Source organism: Pantherophis guttatus, chromosome 7, assembly GCF_059756535.1.
Source record: "Pantherophis guttatus breed Tessera chromosome 7, ASM5975653v1, whole genome shotgun sequence".
NCBI classification, from domain to species: domain Eukaryota; kingdom Metazoa; phylum Chordata; class Lepidosauria; order Squamata; family Colubridae; genus Pantherophis; species Pantherophis guttatus.
The window spans coordinates 12,050,131-12,071,233 of record NC_142069.1 but is presented as its reverse complement, the minus strand read 5'-3'; the positions used below and the strand labels follow the sequence as shown (position 1 = coordinate 12,071,233).

Below are 21,103 nucleotides of genomic sequence, written 5' to 3'. Positions count from 1 at the left end.
AGGGGAGGGAAAGGGAGGGGTGGAGGGGGGGCGCCCGAGGCGGGGGTGGTGATCCCGGAGCGGGGGGGGGGGTTTCGGGCTCCCCTCCCCTCACCATCTTTCTCTCTCCTCTTCTCTCTCCCCCCCCCCCACTTTGGCAGCGAGGAAGCGAAGAGCACCACTTGGCTGCACCCGCTGACGGGCGAGGCGGTGATCACCGGGCACCGGCGCAGCCCAGGTAAGGCGGGCACTTTCCTCTGGAGGGCATCGGGCGGGGAAGGTGGGGTGGGGGTGGGGAGTGGGGGAGAGCCGGGGAGGGAGTTGTTTCCACCATCCCCCGTTTCCCTGCTTCACTTTTACCTACACCCCCCCCTCTCTCCTCTCTCCCCTCCGTGCACCCTGCTCTCCTGCACCCCCGGGTTTGAAAAAAAGAGCCCCCCCCCAACCCCACTCCTCCCTTTGCCTAATTTTCCCTAATTTTAAAACCAACATTTTAATGCTGCCCTGTTTGTTTTTTCTCTCAACTCTCCCCTTCCAGCCTCCCCCCCCCTTTTCTCTCCCTTTCCTTGCCTTTGCCTGCCAGCCTCTCCCTAGGTTGGCCTTTGGCCACCGAAAGGGATCCTTCTTCTTCTTCTCTCTTAAGGACTTCCTTAGGTGTATTGCTCTGCATTCGCTCCCCCACCCCCCCCACACACACTTCCACCTCCCTCCCAATTCCCCACTTCTCCGGTTCTGCAATTCCCCAATTTTCCGGTTGGTTCCCTCCCTTTGCTGCATCCCTGCCCTCTAATCTTTAGCCTGTTTTTTCCACTTGTGATTGAACATAGACACCCACCCCAAAAGTTTTATTACTTGGCTGCCCCCCCCTTTTTTTGGAGTGGTGGTGGTGGAGATGATAGGAATGGATATGGCAACTCAGGTTTGAGAAGAACCCATCCTTCTCTTTCCTCCTGTGGCTCAAAACTTTCCCTCTGGATAAAACTGTTTCCTTGGTTTTTTGTTTTTTGTTTGTCTTTGACCTTTTGACCCACCTATTCGCTTTTCTTTCTGCCACTTGCCCTTTGGTTTGAATGCAAGATTTTCTTGCCCCCTGTTTCAATTCAAGACTACTGTACTACCATTTATTTTGTGGCGTTACGTTTTCCCCCCCTCTGCTCTATGAAAATTGTTCCTCTCCCTCATAACTTGAACCAAGGAGATTTATTAATTGTTTCACCCTTCATGCAACCATCACTGACCTGCCTTCTCTTCCTCCCTCCCTCTCTTGCTCTAACCTTATCTCTTTGTCATTTTATCTGAAGCTCTTCTGGGATCATAAACCTGCCCACTCCTTTCTCACACCCGATCCCTTTCACGGCATCCCCTTGTCTTTCTGTTCTCTCCGTTTATCCTTTAACCAAGTAATTCCTAAGTTAAGGGTCTTGGACTTAGAATATTGTTTTGAACTCTATCTAGGCAAGTCGGGCATCTGATTGGAGCATCCCTTGTAAATCCCTTGTTATCTCCTAGTGATGGAGAGTTTGGGCCTCTATGGCCCCGTATGTATCAAGGAAAAAAATCCCTCTGGTTTCTTCGTCATCCTTTAAACCAGCTTTCTCCCTGTGTTTAAAATGCCTTTTCCAGCAGTATATTGACTCTGGATTAATATTAGCATCCCTGTTCCAATTCTGACCAGGACCTCTGTTATTAACCTGCAAATATACTCATGTTATAGGCATCACTTTTCTGTCATTTATTTTCAGGTTATTGCATCCTTAAACCCAATTAACTTTTAAACTTTCTCATGTATGCTCACTTATGCCGCTTTATTAGCCTATCTCTCTCCATGGTTGCTACTCTTCTTTCGCCAGTTACATATCCATAGAACTAAGAGATGCCCATGTATGTTAATTTGATTGTATTTGCTCAAATGAATATTCTGTACCCTTGATGAATGTACCCACACCTGGCGTAATGAATTACAAGAGGCTCAGTGCTTTTAAACTTACATGTCAAACAGTGCGTTATCATTCTAGCTTCTCTAACTAACTGATTGTACTTTCACTGGCCTCTAATAGGTGTGATAGCCAAATACTTTGTTTCTGTTTTGTTGTCTCTGTGTTTCTGGTGTTATAATTTAATGGACCCATTTGCATTAGGTTAATGATAACTAGGTTATATGTTTATCCCACTTGTTCCTAATCTTGGCAGATTCCTTTACTATTATTTTCTCCATATATGCTTTGTATTTGCATTCATAATTTGTTATTCCTACCTCTTTAGTCTGATACCGATATTCATCCAGTTTATGACTTGTTATCTGTTGGTTCTCTCTTCCTATTGTTTAGGAGTTAATCTGGTAGACATTTTTATCTGTTCATTGGGAAACCTAACTATACTAATCTTTTCCTGATGACTCCTTCCAATAATGACTCCTGCATTGCTATCTTGCAAGTGCTTTTGTATAAATGGAGGAAGGGAGGGAAGGGGCTTAGAAATTCACCTACCATTCACTTAAGCTGTAGAGATTTCTGTAGTCCTCTTCAGTGATCTGATCTCTATCCATTCAGCGTGCTTTCCAAATAGCTCAGAGACCTCCAACTATTCTGTTTTGAGCAATATGTTGCTTCTCCTGGCTCCCTCAACATATTCTCTTTATGCTGTACTACTCCATTGTAAAGCTTAAAAGAAACCCATAGCTGAACCTTTATTAAAAAAAAATACAGAGCAGTATGGTTCTAGCTGTGGGAGGTGAGTATTTTCAGCAGCAGTGGTAGAATAAGCTATTCACTTGGTGTTTTAAGAGTTGGCTAGTCCAGTTGCCACTGATGTTGAGGCAAATCCCTTCTTAATTGAGAAGAACTGAGTACACATTTTCCTCTATTTTTCATGTTTTAAGGCTATAAGCTTATTGTTTTATATTACATTTATTGCTGTTTTTATAGTACATCTGTAAGTTTTCCAGAGACATCAAAGGAGAAGCCAGTTTATATTTTCTAAAATAATGCATCACATAACGTTCAGGATCAGAGTGGCATTAGTGATACTTATGGAAGGAAAGCTTCGTGTAAATAGCAGCATCAAATTGCAGGTTGACTAGCGGCTGTCTCCTCAATGAAGAAAGATACTTCCCGGTGTAGATTGTAATTTGCAATTTAAGAATGAATATGTATCATATTTTAGTGGTCCTGTGAGCACACAGTACCTTTCTCATCCTTCTTGCCTACTCTCATATTATAACCAACATACAATTCTGTAAAAATTCCTATAGCCAAAAGCTTTTTCACTGGATGAATTCACTTGTCTGTATACTTTCAGTGTCATACTTTCTAAAGCTCGTTCGCTGCTTTTTGAAATTCATGCATTATCCTTAATTGTCTTCGCCCTTAAAGATACACCCTGGGTTTAGATAAGAGAGTGGGTGGCTTCTGAGTGACAGGAAAAGGTGGGATGAATTGGAGAAAGAGGGCAGGAGCTTGGAGAGACTATGGGAAAAGAGTGGGGGGTGGGTAGACTCCATCTCTGCCATTTGTTTCTCTGGAGACGAAAAGCAACAGAGAAGGTCTGGCTGGAAAAAGAATAACTGGTTGCTGGTATAGCACATCAATCAAGAATGCCATGGGGAAATGGGTGTTGCTATTCAGCAGTGCAATTGCTCCCCCCTTCTCTTTCTTTTATGCAAGTGGATGTATGAAATAAGGGGGTGGGGGGAGAAGAGAGGCAATCCAGGGACACTTGAGTTAAGAGGACGACTGGTCTGGCATTTTTGCATTTTCAGAAATGATAGTTTATATTTCATTAGTCTTTGCTTTTGATTCCATGTGAACCTGGGAGCAGTTTCAAGGCAGAGTGAAGTTCTTTTGTTTATCTCTCTTCCTAGTCATAGTTATGGGAAATGTCATGGGATAGTTTATAGCCAGCTGTGTTTCAGAGTCAGAAACCAGAACTGCTGGTTAATTGAGAAGAGTTCCCTGCTCCTTGTATAATTAGTGTTTGTGTTAATTGAAAAGTCCAGCAGGTAAGGGGAAGGGGCAGATGTGCTTGAGTGATCTGGCTGTTGAACGCAATTGTTTTTCTCCTGTAATTCCACCCTGGTCTTAAATTAATGCTTTTGACTTTACTGAGGGAAGAGTTTTTCTTACTCACTTTTCAGATGTATTCTGTTTCATTCTACCATAGAAATAAGTGCTTTTGCTTTGTTTTGTACCCCTGCAAGTGCCAAAATATGTTAATGTCTCTTAAGGAAAAAAAAATCAATTTTGGTTGCTTTTAAAGTATTTTGGATAATGAACAAAGCTTAGTTTTAGACAAATGGAATTTCTTCTTAAGGCTTGCATGGCAAATTCTGAATACTCTTATGATAATATTTGGATAGGAAATTGTACCAACCAGATCTGCTGTTTTACTCTTACATGGAAATAACATGTTGAAAGCTATTTTACTCTGGCTTGTATAACCTTTTAATTGTGATTGTGGGAACTTATTATGTTTATCTTGAGGAAAGCATCTCTGAATTTAATTGCTCTTTGTTTATAGAATGTTTACCATGCAAAAGTGTTCTTCACCAAGCTCTCAAAATAGCTTTAACTGTCTCACCAAAATATTCTAACACCCAAAGTATTTCAATTACCTGTGCTCAAACATATATATGGTACTATTATAAAAAGCAAAGCCAGCTGTATTTATGCACAGTGCAGTAGGTGAAATTATTATTTTAAGCAGTGAGCCTTGTAATTAAGCACAGTTTTTTAGTGATCCATTTTCTCCACAATGCTTTGGTTTTTGTTTTTTTTGTTCTAAAGATGAGACTAGGTTTTGAATCTTGCTTTTAAAATATTGATGCTTAATTGATGACTATAGAGAAGCAGCACATCTCTCTTGCCTTGTCACTAGATTAATAGTGAAAATTCAATCTCTGTACTACAGGTAGTCCTCGACTTAAAATAGTTCATTCAGTGATCATTCAAAGTTACAATGGCACAGGAAAATGTGACCGTTTTTCCACAGTTACAATCTTTGTAGCCTCCCTGTGATCATGTGATCAGAATTCAGCTGCTTGGCAACTGACTCACATTTATGACGGTTGCAGTGTCCCAGGGTCATGTGATCACCTTCTGCGACCTTCTGACAAGCAAAGTCAATGGGGAAGCCAGATTCACTTAACAATAGTGTTACTATTAACAACTACGGGTGATTCACTTAACAACTGCGCCAAGAAAGGTTGTAAAATGGGGCAAAAGTCACTTTAAAATGTCTCAACAGAAATTTTGAGCTCAGTTGTGGTTGTAAGTTGAGGACTACCTATATTGCTTTACTTATGGATGCTTCCAAGTAAAACTTGAAGATATAGCTTGATGATGATACCATTTTAGATATTTCAGCTCAGGTATTTTATGATTGGCACAACAGCTACCATGTTTCCCCCAAAATAAGACCGTGTCTTATATTTTTTTGAACCCCGAAATAAGCTCTTAGCCTTATTTTCAGGGAGGTCTTATTATTTTGGGGCGTGTGGAATAAGACAGGGATCCTCTTGCCATCTTACCTGATTTCCAGCTCTGTCTCCCTAACCCTAACCAGAGGAATTGGCAGGAACTGGCTGCGCATGGGTTTAAATATTTTCGGGAAAACATGGTACATGAAGTGAATGAATGAAATACTTTTTTTAGTATATCTATCTGTAATTGATGAGAGGAAATATAATACTCAGAAATATATGTGGCAATACTTCAATTTGTTAGGATTTGAGAATGAGTTACTGTGCTGTGTTTTACTTTCATGATTTAAATCTTATTTGCTCTTGAGTTCATAATGAGTAAGAATTTGAGCCCTGTGTGAGGTATAAAATTGATAGTAGTGTTTTCTTTTAAAACATTGTAGAGTAAAAAGAGCTAAAACAATTGCAAATAAAAAGATTTTCAAACATATGATGAGACTATTTTTTTCCTACCCTAGATCTACCCACAGGTTGGGAAGAAGCATACACTTTTGAAGGTGCAAGATACTACATAAAGTAAGTGAAGCTCAGCATGCAATATTCTGCTGAACCTGCTTATTGCTATATACTTTGTCCTAAGGACCCTTCATAGTGCAGTTTAATGGCAAGATGGATGTGTGCGATAATCTGTAGAATGGGATTTTGCTATGTAACAACAGTGCCTAATGGCAGTAGCTTAAGGGGAGGAAGAATGGCATATGTTTCGGATTTTTGCGGTGATCCTTTGGAATAGGTGAAATTAAGGAATAGCAACTTGATCAAGACAGCTAAGCACTACAATATTTGTAAAGCTTTGTATCTAATGGGAAGTCCAGATTTCTCACATAAAAATTCAACTTCTGCACTTATCCTATATTTTGGCCACTCTAGGATGTTTAAATTGACAGTTATGGCGTTCTCATTTTGATGGAAGATGTACTGTAGTTTGGGACTAATGAAAACATAAAACTCCACATCCATAGGAGTGTTGTATGTGTTTGCCATCTTGAAATATTTATTGAAATAAATAATAAAAGTGGATAAAACATCTAATAAATAAAATGCATTTGAAGAAAAAAAAAATAAAGAGTTACTGCTCTATGGGTTCTCCTGCCTATCTAATCTTGAGTCTTAGATGTTTGCATTTATCTGTTTATATCTCTGGCCCTGTGGGTTAATAATAATATTTGGAGGATTTTGCAGTGTGTGAGAAATTTTATTATATGATAAAATGCTTCAGAAAACAGTCCGCATGTATTTCTATTTAATATCTGGCTACTGAAAAAAAAAAGGAATGGTGTCAATCCTCAATGTCTTTATTTAGATAGTCTTGGGAAAATGTCCTTCATGAAATCTAGAGAAGCCATTGGTAGTTACCATAAAAAGCATCATGGATGGTTAGACTATATACTTCTTTATTCTATAAAAGTTTGAGGTAATCTCTGTTGTCCTACCTAAAGGACCTACTTCTTAGTGACAAGCCTGATTTTCCAGTTTTGATATTCTTAGGAAATGCACATATTTGTGTATTAAATGCGATTGCTGTTTTGTATTCTACGCAAAAATATACAGTAACTTATTCCAGTGAATTTCCTAATAGGCCATTGGCACAAAATACTGCAGAATAATGTAGAGAAAGCGTGGAAAATGCTGAAGTCAGTAACATATTGGTTATCATGCTGTTTTTGTAGAAAATAACCATTTTTGGATTTTTCTGTTTTATGACTTTTGTGGTATGTTTAAGTACAGGATGTTATCAGAACTGTTAAATGGTGGGCATGTGGCTGATAGTGCTTCATCATCAAGTTATTCTGTTGTCATTGAAATAATTATCTAAATATTATGCCAAAGCTCAGAAAGCATATGCTCCTCTTCTCTAAAGCATTCTTAACATAATTTGGTAATGAAATGTTGTGTGACTCTGGTGTAAATATGCATATCTTGCAGAATGCATGGAGTTTATGTGGTGGAATGTAATCCAGAGTTCCAAGAGGGAGGGGCTATTTCCCAGGGAGCAAAGGGACAGCATAGCTTGAAATCTTCGATATGCAGAAAAAGGGTGAAGTTGAACCCCCTCCCCAGAAGTTTACCGAGTATATCTAATAGTGATGCAAATACTTGCTTTAGTCTGGCAAGATTCCTATCTATAGGCGAGCAACAATAAAGAAACTACTCTGAAGCAGCTGCTCATGTCATTCTTGGGGCTGACGGTTCATGTCATACAGAATAGGTCTGTGATTGAAATGGGCTGTTTCTAAATTTAATAAATACAGGTCCTCAATTTATAACCATAATTGAGCCTGGAACTACACTTGTAGGTTGTGCGGGCCGTTAATCCCATCATCATGTGACCGACTTGATTTTCCGACATTTTTGTGGTGGTTGTTAAGTGAAGCACCATGATTGTTAAGCAAATCCATAGTCGTTAAGAGAACGCCAAGTGAACCCATTGCCCGCAATGGTGGTATTTCCCAAAAATCAGAAATAATCAGTTTCTGGCAAAAAAAAAAAGTCAGTTGCAGTCATGTGACTATGAGGCACTCTAAATGGCCGTAAATGTGGGCCAGTTGCCAAGTGCTGAAAATGCGATCACATAACTCAATGGGTGAAGGTGGCCATCAGAACTTCAAATCTGGGTCAAAAATACCTTTTTTGGCTTTGTCATAACTTCAAACTAAGTGAGTTGTCATAAGTTGAGGACTACCTGTAAATAAATACCTTTGTCACGTAAATAATAAAAATGGCAGCTTTTTTACATTAGGCTGGTAAACCCATTTATTTTGGGCAATGTGAAACATTCTTCAGAGATTGAATCACAAGATTTCTTACAGCTGGATGTGAGATTCTTCTTTTGACAAGAGCTCCCATTCATCTTTTTTATTTATTAAGTTTCTGCTCCTTAAGGTAGATTAAATTAGGTAAAGCACATAAAATACAATAATATAACAATAAAATGAAAATCATTGATTGCCAATTAAAAGCTGTACTATGAAACAAAACAGTGTGAATAAAATACATTTTTCTGCCAGCTAGCATTTTTACTTCTACTGAAAAGTAGCTACCAGAAAGCATTTTTTCTTATTTCTTTTCATAATTATAGCTCCAGTACTGGCAAAACTGAGAGAAATCGCTTGAAAATCTTAACTTTGAATATGTTTGTAGGGAATGTGTACTATAGTAAATGTGTGTGTTTCTAAATTTAAATGTCATTGCCTCCTCTTTGAAACAAGGAATAGAACAGAACAGAACAGAACAGAATTCTTTATTGGCCAAGTGTGATTGGACACACAAGAAATTTGTCTTGGTGCACATGCTCTCGGTGTACATAAAAGAAAAAATATATTTGTCAAGAATCATAAGGTACAACACTTAATGATAGCCATAGGGAAACAGTCAATATAAATCTTAAGGATACCAGCAACAAGGTTACAGTCATACTGTCATAAGTGGGAGGAGATGGGTGATAGGAACGATGAGAAGATTAATAGTAATGCAGATTTAGTAACTAGTTTGACAGTGTTGAGGGAATTATTTGTTTAGCAGAGTGATGGTGTTCGGGAAAAAACTGTTCTTGCATCTAATTGTTCTGGTGTGCAGTGCTTTATAGCGTCGTTTTGAGGGTAGGAGTTGAAACAGTTTATGTCCAGGATGCAAGGGGTCTGTAAATATTTTCTTCTTGACTCGTGCATTATACAGGTCCTCAATAGAAGGCAGGTTGGTAGTAATTGTTAGAAATAAATTAGTGATTAGTAAAACTGTTGGAATGTCACAGTAGTCACAAAGAGATATAAATAAGTTTTCACAATAACAATCTGACACCTCTAAGGATCTAATAGTTTGGTGTAGTAGTTTTAGCTGGGTAAATTTGCTCGTATCCTTTGCTTTCATGTTTAGAAATGCACTCAAACTTTGAACCCAGGTCTTTAGGGTCATTATAATTTTCTCAGCACAGGTTGTATTTCAGAAGGCAAATGTCAATTGTTTAGGTATAAGATTCATGGATGAAAATTGTATCACAAAACTACTACCGATACAGATATTCTAGCACTTGCCTGATCTGGCAAAGATATTTACATATGAAGCTTCTAATCTCACCTGGTGCTGATTTGCCTAAACTTTTTTATCGTATTTGGGAAGAGCTACTGATCCCCAAGTAAAATATTGATTCTACAGCCCCTAATTTGTAATCTGCTGCTGCATGGTTTCTTGCTTACAATTTTCATCCCTGTGTCATCTCTGCTGCCTTTTGGCTTTCCTGATATGTAATTTCATCTAGGACATATTCCGGAACAATATGGCATGATGGTGAAAAGAATTTCTGTGCTTGGACCTGAGATTCATTTGAGAGGTTAATGGCAAGAGTTCTATGTTGATGTGTCATAAAGGTCCTTTTGAGAAATACCTGTATCCTGCAGTTACATAGATAGTATCACAAACATTTTTGTAGAGATTTCTGCAAATAGGTCTGTAATACTAAGATCACAACCTGATGGCCAGAATTGATATGTTGTCCCAGAAATACTCAGAAATTCTATTTAAATTGTAAGTTTTAATATGAACAAAGGGAAAATTGTTAAATACCTGACTGGGGAACAATCAGACAGGTACAACCATTAGCACAGCGAAAGGTGTGCACTATTGTTGTAGAGTGTTGACTTTCAACAGTATATTTTTGATTGAAAAATGTGTGAGGGCCATATGCTGTTGTGGTCCTTCCATTTGCAAAATAACAGTACTCGGGTCTTCCATTTGATCCCTAACTATTTAGTCATTTTATGAAATGCTCTGCAAATTTTCAGAAGCTTCAGAAGGAAAACTTGTAAAGTGAAAAAATGAGGAATTACAGCAGAAAACCTATATGCAATAGTAACATACATGTAGTCTTTGACTTATGACCATAATTGAGCACGTAATTATGGTTATTCCTTGCAGTTGGGAATCAAGGCATCACATGACAAACTGATTTTTCAGCATTTTTTGTTTCCTTTCCTTAAGGAAATCCATTATACCCAATAGGCTATTTTTGATGGAAACCAGAAGTAGATGCCAGAAACCAGCAAATAATGTCAAAATTTGTAGTGACGTGACAATGGGATGCTGCAAATCATTATATATATGAGTTGATTGCCAAGCACCCAAAATGTGATCCCATGAGCATGGGGGTACAGGGTACAGATGTTGTAACTTCAAAATTAGGTTAAGTAGCTTTTGGGGGAATCAGTCGTAACTTTGAAGGGTGATAAGCTGAGGACTATCTGTACATATTTGTTGTACTTATGGCAGACGTATTTGAGACATCACTAGAAAACAATTGCCGATTTGAAAGGCTTGATCTCAAACATAGATAAAATAGCAATATGATTACTTAATGAAAGCAATGACAGGAAATACTCTTTTACCTTGTTGAAATTGCAAATAGGATTGCAATGAAGTTTCCTAACCATACATTTTCCTCTAATGAACTGTGATTATAAACAGGAAAAGAATGTGGCGAAATCACAGAGAAGAAACACCAGTGACTCCTATTAACAAACAAAAAACTTTTTAAAAAAATGATCACAGTAAAACGAGGAACATTGTTTTCTTTCCTCAGTAAAATTCTAGCTAAGCTATTTATATGTGTAATAGCAATTGTTTATCGTTCCATTTTTTCACTTGTGTCTTCCATCATGCATTTCCAATATTTTTCAATGGGATATTTGATGCTTCTTCCACAGGCATGGTACATATTCCAAATTAAACTTTTGGTCTGCAGGTTAAATCTGAAGACTTTCTGTATTATGGCTGTCGTACCAATAAAACCAGATAAATATCTTTTTGCAAAGAGGTGCCATCATAGCTTGAACATTTATTGCATAAGTATTCCAAATCATATGGGGAAATTTATACTAATTAAAAAGTATATGATATCCAAATTATTGTTATCTGGATTGTTACCTGTTTTTCCTTCTTGATGTTGATTCTGTACTAATTACATACTGGAAGTGTTCTCCAGAACAAAGACTGGTAAATGGAGTCTATTTGTTTTGGGTAATAAGGTTTTGTCTGAAGTTGTGATAGCATTTTACTTTTAATGAGCTTAGTGAAGGATTCCAAGTTTTATTGTAATTCAATTTAGTAGAAGAATACAGATACTGCAGTTTGATAGTACGGGTTAAAGGGAAAAAATAGATTAGTTCTATCTGAAAAAGTAGATATTTCTAGCATTGGAAAACCAGCTATTTTATCTAAGAATTTAAAGTAGACAAACATACTGAAATTCCTCATGAACAAATTGTTCTTTGGATAAACAGAATTTTGATGCTGAGCCCGAAAAAATGATGTTTAGTTCATAGTAGGACAGTAGGAGTTAAAAGAAATTGATGGCCCATAATCAATCAACCAATGTTTTCAATAGAGAAAGGTAATTGAAAATAGCTTCACTAGTTTCCCTTTTACTATAAGTTGCTATATTACAAAATTTAATTGAAACTGTGGTACTAGCATTTACAATGATTTGAAGCATCAGTTAAAGTACTTCAGGAAGAAAAAAGGGAAAAAAATGACCTAAGTGAGGTTTTTTCTCCCTCAATTTTTTCATGCCTCTCCATTTCATGTTCTTGTTTAAGAAAAGTGAATTATCTGTATTGCATTTTGCATGCGTGAAGCCTCCTAGAAATCAGAAACATGTAATTAACTTTTAATCCCTGGTGCTTTCTTTGCATTCTTATGAGAGAGCAGGTGGCCCTAGAACCAAGGTAGTCTCATATTGATCTTTTGTTCTGAATTGGATGGTGTTTAGGGTGTTATCTGTTTGACCTGTGAACAAACCCCAAACAAACACAAAAAGCAGTGTTCCACTCTGCTGATTTTGCTTCTGGTATACATTTTTTGCAAGGTGAGAAGAGGTCAGACATATAGATAATTGCAGGGGTGTTTGGCACTGTTAAAGAGATGTTGATATAAATATGAGGCGTTGACAAGGAAGACTTGTCCCATTGCTTGGTATTGTGACCTCCTTCAGTTCTATATCTATAAGGCATAGTATTCTTCCTAGAAAGAAATATTTTCAGATTAAAATTTATTCCAGATTAGGCATTGATAAAGTCTTTGTCAGGTGAGAATTTTAGAAGGGCTAGGAATCTGCATTTGGACGGCTTACACAAAGAGGCTAGAGCCGTGATGGTGAACCTATGGCATGCGTGCCAAAGGTGGCACGCAGCACCCTCTCTGTGCACACGCGAGCTGTCACCCCAGTTCAGCGCCGCCGCACATGCAGGTGTGCCTCCCGCCAGCCAGCTGGTCTTTGGGTCTGTGCTGCACATGCTCTGGCAGCGGGGCTTGGGCAGGGGGCCACATGTGCATGCATGGGGGGCGGGGTGCATGCGGGGGCCTCACACGCACGCACAGGGAGGTGGGGTGCATGCGGGGGACCGCACACGTATTGTATTTTGAGGCTTCGGGCGCACACACATGGATTCATGCCCACACGCGCACACTTTGGGCACTCGATCCGGAAAAGGTTAGCCGTCACTGGGCTAGAGGCAGCGACTACAGATAATCTCAATTTATGACTACAATTGAGCCCAAAATTTCCATTGCTAAGCGAGACAGTTGTTAAGCGAGCTTTGCCCCATTTTACGACTTTTCTTGCCACAGTTGTTAAGCGAATCACTGCAGTTGTTACGTTAGTAACACAGTTGTAAAGTGAATCTGGCTTCCCCATTGACTTTGATTGTCAGAAGGTCGCAAGCGGCAATCACATGACCCAGCCACCATAAATAGGGTCCAGATGTCAACCATTCGAATTTTGATCACGTGACCATGGGGATGCTGCAACGATTGTAAGTGTGAAAAATCGTTGTAATTGTCATTTCAAATGGTCACTAAATGAACGGTTGTAAATCGAAGACCACCTGCACTTTGGTCTCAACCTTTCTATTTTAAAGTGTCCCAAGCTTTATGTTTCTTTAGCAGATTTATTACTTTTATTATCTAACGCAGAGGTCTTCAAACTTGGCAGCTTTAAGACTTACGGACTGCCAAGTTTGAAGACCTCTGATCTAATGTATAGTTAAGGTAAGAAGAAGTCACTATTCCAAGGGACATATTTACTTAAAATATATTAAACCTAAGACCACTTTCTGTGGAACAGATTGGTTTTTGTCTACAGGGAAATAAAGTATTGTTTGCTAAACCAATTAGAAAGGGTCCGTTTGAAACAAAACAAAAAAAAGTGTTTCAACTTGTGTTGCATTTACAGTAGTTAAGGGGGTGATTATCTGGAAAGGTACAAGGGATTAGTCTTGATTTCCCCGTGTTTACTTTTGTTTCTTCGATTCACTGCCAGTTTTCTGCACTTGTGAAATGTTCTTAATTAAACCGTACTGCTAACTCTCTTTATTTTCCCATGGTAGACGCATCCTTGGGAGGCTTTCCATTATGAACTCTTCCTGACAAATTCTTTTGCTTTCCTGAGTGCTGAACCTGAGGCAATAACACTGCTAATCAGATTGGGGTCTACCGCCACTACAGTAATATAAATGTTAATTTAGTTCTGCATTCTGATTCCACATTGGATCAAAATGTCTCTTCCAAGAATCTAAACACTGTACCTAAACATTTTCCCCTCAAACACTAAACTAAGTTAGAGTACTTCATATCACAATCTCATCTTTTGATCTGGGACTACTCAAACCCTCTTGTGATCGGATAAAACAGAAGCTATAAACACTGACTATATCCTCTATTTAGGATGTTCATGGAAGCAGCACTGCTATCCTTAACTTTTAATATCTGGAATCAATTTCTTCTCGGTTATGAGTTTTTAAACCTTACCATCAAGCTACAAGCAATCCTCAGTTAACAAAGTAACAGGGACTGAGATAATTGGGATCAGGAACTCATTGCTGAGCTATATGGTTGCAAAGCACCATGTCACATGACTGCATTGACTTTCGACAGCAGTTCCGCTTGCAGTCATTAAGTAAATCCTACACGGTTGTTAAGTGCAACGTTATATGATCCCCATTTGCAACCTCTTGATGGCTTCCCCACTGACTCTGCTTCGCAGAAACCAGCAGCGAAAGTCACAAATGGCCGTGGGGACATTGCAAATGGCTGCAGTTTGAAGAACAGATGTAAAGCACCTCATTCTGTGCAGTTGTAACTTCAGTCAGCTGAATGAGTGGTTGTTAACCTAGGACTACTCATATGTTTATTTAAATACACAAGACATATATAAGTAATCTTTGTAGTAAATCCTTGTGGGAGAAGGAGTATTAGTTGAAGCTAAGTCTACAGTCATTTGCATCCGTTCACTTGCAGAATTCTATAATTCAGTGTTATTTACAGCCAATGACAAACTATAATACAAGAAGGATGTAAATTTTCCATTGTCTGGACTGCTTCAGAAGAATGGACTTTGTCCATTAAAGCACTATGAAGCAGTATATAAGTCTTAAGTGCTATTGCTATTTCTTCCTTTTTTTTCAGCCCATAGTAAAAATCTTGCTACGGCATTCAAAATCTGCTCTATGAATGGTGTTGCATAAGATTGACATTTTATTCTATGAATGTTGTCTCTGCATCTGTTCTTAGAGCAGTGGGTAGGCTGCCTTTCCCCATTAATATTGAGAGATGGGAATTTACTTCTCAAGCAAGGGTTTATCTTTGTGCTTTTGATGCTCCGTGCCTTTGCATTGCAGTGCTCATTCACTTAACATGCATGTCATTATACGGTCAGTGAGTAGGAGTGCAGTCACTGTTGCAATTCAGAAATAAGATACGTCTATTTTCCAGCAAGTATATCATGGTTTCATGCATATTAGCGCATTCTGGAATGTAAGTGGAAGTTTGAAATCCTTCCTTGAAAAGGTTGTTTATGTTAGGATTTAAAGAACTGCAATTCCTTTTGTTTCCCTGATATCCCTTTTGATCTGTTTCTAATATTTCTTTGGAAGTACTTAGATGAAGAACATATCAAATCCTCTTCTTTGACCATCTAGTGGGTAAAGTTTTACTAGTTTTACCATTTTACTAGTGAGTAAAATGAAAAATAAGATCTGATATAATCATTCATAATATGAAAGCTAAACTCTTTCTGGACAATTAAAATAACGAAAAGCTGTTTAATGTTACAAAACTAAAATTGGATTAATTGGGAAGATACTTCAGATCCAGAAAGCAATAATAATCTCTATTTATTTTAAGAGGCGCCATTGTTTTTCAGAGACAGATGCTTTATTTGTAGACTTGGTTTTTTGACTTGTTTATTGAATAGAAGCAGATGAACTAAGTATGACTTCCGTTCACTATTTGGACTTTTGGACCTCAGGTATTATATTGATTTTAATAATTGCATTTGGAAATGCATGTTTCTCAATATCAAATGCAGGTTGCAAAGATCTGTTGAAAATCCTACATTTCCAGACCTTTAAAGCAGAGATCTTATTTTGTGGTCTTCATTGTGTGGTCTTCATTTAACAAATGTTTCACTTAACAAAAGAAATTTTGGGCTCAATTGTGGTCGTACGTCAAGGACTTTACCTGTACAATGACAGATCCATTAGCCAGGCAACAATCAGAAAAATGTGGTTTAAGCCAGGGGTGAAATGCTACCGGTTCGCTCTGGTTCGGGCGAACTGGTAGTGATAAAAACTACCAGTTTGGGTGAACCTGTATTTTAAAAAAAGCTACCGATTCCTCTGAACCGGTATTTCCGACGATCAACTGTGGCGCGGGGTTTAGCTTTGCTGGAAAGCAGGATTTCCTGCTTTCTAGCAAAGCTAAATCATGTGCCACAGCTGATTCCCCCCTCTCGCTGTTCTACTTACCTTCCCAAGCCTCCTTTTGGTGCGTACTACGCATGCATGCATGCGTGCGCAGTGCGCATTTGGTGTGCACTGCGCACATAGCATGTGTTTGGCGCACGGTGCGCATGCACGGCCAGCAAACCAGTTCGAATTTCACCATTGGTTTAAGCCCATTCCAAGAAACAAACTTGAAAAAAAGCCTTGAGAAGCCCTTCCCTAATTCAAATGAATATGAACAGAGGAAAAAAGCAAATAGCAAGATTTGGCTCTAATAAATGTAGTATTAGACCTAAATGGTATATATTATTTAGGGCCTTATGGGGCCGTCAATATCTTGTTAGTAGTCAAATATGTATTTTGTTACAAGTCCTGTTTATATGATAGCGGTCTGCATTAAGTTGGGAAAACTCAAAAAACTGCTCTTTTAAAGTATTTAAATAGCAGAAGGCTTTCAGTTATCAATAAACAGTTCATAAACTCATTTTTCTTCCTTCCTTCTTTTAAATAAGGAACCTCCTTCCAGGTGGCTTCAATGATTCGCTTCAGTATTGACAGACTATAATTGCTGCTTTCCATTGAACAGTTTTTCAGGGATAATTGAAAAACTATGTTATAGGAAGGAAAGGTCTGACCTGGACACTGGTTTGTGTTTGCCATATGAGTGGAAGCTGCATTCAACCTTGTCTTTAACTATTTCAGTATTTTTGTCAGCTGTTAGCTATAGTATATAGCCGTGATGTCGAACCTTTGTGCCAAAAGCGGGGGGGGAGTGTGGAAGGGTGTGGCGCGTGCATGCCCACACCCATAATTTAATGCGGCCTGTCCTCCGTGCATGTGCACGCAACTCCCCCATGCATGCACGCATGACCCCCCCAGGTCCCCCCACTTTTGGCACGTGATGGCATGGTGGGCCCAGTAGGCCGGTTTTTTGCCCTCCCCAGGCTCCAGAGGCTATCTTGAAGCCTGGGGAGGCAAAAACGGCCTTCCCCACCCCACTGGAGGCCCTCCAGAGGCCGGAAATGGCCCGTTTCCTGTGGGCCCGGAAGGCCCAAATATCAGCTGGCCGGTGCATGCATGCACACTGGAGCTGAGCTAGGGCAACGCTTGCATGCCCACAGATATGGCTCCATGTGCCACCTGTGGCACGTGTGCCATAGGTTCGCCATCATGGGTATATAGCAAGGATAGAAAAGTAATCAGTGCATTGAAGTCTGCTTTCCGATTCCCATTTTGATGAATTTAGCAATCCATTTTTTTCTATCTCCACGTTATTTATTTATTTATTTTTGCATTTTACATCTAGTGATCTTCAGTTTCTCATCTTATAGTTGAGTTGACCTTCTGTTTTTGTTTATTGAAATTGGTCAGGCATGACAATTAATTTGGAGTGTCACTTCCTTTACATAGCTGGTAGGGCTTTGGCTCTCTCTGTGTGGTGAAAATTGCAACACTGCAGTGTCGTATAAAACATGGTTATGTAAATCTATGCTAAATGGTAGATGAACCACTGGCTTCAATTTTGTTTCTTCTCCTAGCAACCATTGTGAGCTACAGATCATAGGCATTTGCAAATATAATACATAATGTAGTTCTTCATGGAGATTCTAACAAAACACACTACATAATTCAAGGCACCTACCATGTAGAATGTGTGTTGCTTTTTTATATAGTGAAAATAATTATTTCCATTTTCTGCTTTCACTCATTGTCGTTATGCAATTGAAACAACAGCTAAAATAATGAATATTCTAGAATTGTCACCTGAATCTGCTTAAAGTTACAGCAGTATAACTTAACCAAAAGTATTTGTCTCTGTAAGAGTTCTACAGATCATAATATTAAAGTGATTTCTTACTTCAGAAATAAAAGCTTGTTATTTAGTTGCAGAAAGTGAGATTTAAGCATTGCTGGAATAAACTTGAGGCACACAAAAATAAGATAGAAAGAACAGGGGTTATCATAGCTATATGGGCACAAAGCAGACAAAACCAAAGCTACAGGAGAGAATGATCATGGCAGAATTATCTCAAATTTCATTGCCTCCAATGTGTCTGAATAGAGAAACATAAGAGGAAATGAGCGGGAATAACAAAATCATCTTGGCATCGTGAATTGTCTTTAAATTGTTGGAAAATGAGGATGGATTTCAAATAAGTTTTAATTTTTTTTTCATCTGGGTGAAAATGTCAAGTGAAAGATGCTTAGACAGTAATTAAAAAATTAAAACCTTTCTGAGAAAGAATATCAAGATGGCAGAATATCAAATACTATAAGCCGACTAGAGTTATCGTGACGAGATGGAAAGAAAGTTGATAAACAAACGTCTAATGAAAGATGTTGCTGTGATGTTGAGGTAATCTTCTTTTAAGCTATATGATCTGTCACACATCAGAATGTATTGTATTATTATTTTTCCCCCTGAACCCTCTCTGTGTCATAATCAAATCTTATTTTTTTCCCCACTGTACTTTTCTTCTTCCCCACTCAGCTGACTTGGATGTAATTGGAAAGTTGTGCCTAACAGTGATGACAGTAAAAATAATAGTATGCAGATTTACTATCTTCGCCATCAATATCACCGTGGAATGCCTTACCAAATTTTATTACAAATTTAATCCTGCCATTTTATTACATAGGCAAGATTGGTAGTAAATGTTTTTATTATCATAATAAAGATCCCTCCTCACAAATTTACATCCATTTTTATGATTACGCAATATTAGGTTTGGATTCTTAAAAGGGCAATGCCTGGAGTGAGAGACAAGATAAATTGCTTGGTATGAGATATAGATTAATTGTAAAGAAGTTACAGTTGTTGTAGTGTATTAAAAGAACTGAATATTGGAACAGCCCTATAGTCCAAGGTTATTTCCCCTAAAGCACTATCATTGAATGTGTCTGGGGAAAATGATTTGTATTTCATTAAAAGTTAGGGCTATCATTTTTCCTTTTTTTATTTCCCCTAATGTTTGAGAGAGAAAGATGGGGAGAAATAAGTTTTTATTTACTTCATTTTATAGTATATGTATTTTTGCAGATACAATATTTATTTACTTACTAAATTTATATGCAGTTCATCTTGCATAGAGGTGGTTTACAACAAAGGCAGCAAGACAAAATATTAAAATAATAAATAAACTTAATAGTTAATAATATATCTCTGTTTCTCTTCTCTTCTCTGCCCTGCCCTGCCCCCAATATTTTATTTTGGATATAGAGGTTGGTGAAGATTGAGATTTGGTCCTCTTCTGCGGAACGTGATATTTTCTATTCAATATCAATATTTTTATTTAATTGAAAATAGATGCTGCTAATTCTGACATTTTTAAGAGGAAAACCACAGTGGTCTGATTTTAAAATCAGATTTTAAAAGATCTGAATTTTCAGTTAAAACAAAATGAATGTACAGTAATGTGATGGCCAGTGATTTAATTTTGACCTGAGAATCATATGGCTACCACTTACTGCTAATGTCCTTGACATAAAATAATTTTCTTGAATCCAAGATTGGCATCTCAATTTAAACATATTTCAAATCCTATACCCTAAAGATTAATTAGAAATGTCACTTTCTGCCTTCAACCTCTTAAGCCCTTTGTTTTATCTAACAAGTACATTTATTGGCTCCATAGATTTAAAATTAGAATCATTTTATGCAAAAGAGAATTTTGCCATGGATTCTTTCTTAAAATTGTTCTTTCAGCCTTGGTCACCTGCCTTTAAACTGAAAGCTCTGCACCAACTTCATTATATGTGACAGCTGAATGTGGCATAACCACAGTGTGTCAAAAATAATTGAGAGGTTTCCCCAAAATACACTTTTTTAATATAAGCCAGCATTATTTTTATTCAGCTGACATGAATTTTTGTTTTTCCTTTAAAAGGAAGATGTTTCATTCCATAAGACTTGCTGCTTTCCACAGATTCATCTTTTAGTCAGCACGCAGTGTTTCAAATAATTTGAAGTTAATTTAAAGTGAAGGATTTATTTTCTCATAATAGCGACTTTTATGGAGACATGAAATGTTCAAGTCGTATACCTTCAAATGAAGAAACATGGTTGTAAATTTGAAATGATGTGAAAATATTGTCATATACAAAGAGAATATTATTACCTCTGGTTATAATCCTTTCTTTAGTATGGGGTATCTGCTTTGCTTCTGGGATTAATGGTGCCATGTGCACAGTCTCTTATGGGAAACAGAAGGTTAATATCCTTAGCTATTGAGACTCATTCCTTTCCAATAGCAAAGGGAAAAAAAAAACCTGTAGAAAATTGTTTTAGGATTCCTGTCTGGAATAGCAATAACAATAGCACTTAAACTTATATACCGCTTCACAGTGCTTTACAGCCCTCTGTAAGTGGTTTACAGAGTCAGCATCTTGCCCCCAACAATCTGGGTCCTCATTTTACTGATCTCAGAAGGATGGAAAGCTGAGTCAACCTTGAGCCTGGTGAGATTTGATCTGCCAAATTGCAGGTAGCTGGCAGTCAGCAGAAGTAGCCTGCAGTACTGCATTCTAACCACTGCACCACCATGGCTCCTAATAGACTATAACTAGTATTCATTAATTAGATTGCTGAGATAGAAAAATTGTGCCACAGATTTCAGCAACCTGGCTGAGAAGGGCTAGGTTGCCCATCCTTGCTATTTCAAACTATCTTGACTATTTATTTAGACTAACTACAATTAGGCAGGAGACTACAGTGTTGGTACAAAGTAATTATTTGTAAATTATCAAGATCCTGTCAGGCTTAGAGGACTAGCACTCTTCAGCTGAAGAGTGCTAGTCCATTTAGTTCATGCTCACATGCCTGCCTATGGTACACCACAGGGGCAAACTAGGTCCGCACCAGAAGGATGAGCGGTGTCCT

General features: G+C 38.1%; 1 protein-coding gene across 32 annotated transcripts in view; it reads left to right on the top strand.

Moving 5' to 3' along the window:
- PLEKHA5 (pleckstrin homology domain containing A5) overlaps positions 1-21,103 on the top strand; it is a 217,263-nt gene that overhangs the window by 404 nt on the left and 195,756 nt on the right. For all 32 annotated transcript variants that reach the window (XM_087873042.1, XM_087873040.1, XM_087873033.1 and 29 more), the window contains exons 2-3: positions 141-217; positions 5,914-5,971. In XM_087873042.1, the coding sequence (XP_087729168.1) occupies positions 141-217; positions 5,914-5,971 (135 nt within the window). The remainder of the gene's footprint in view (positions 1-140; positions 218-5,913; positions 5,972-21,103) is intronic.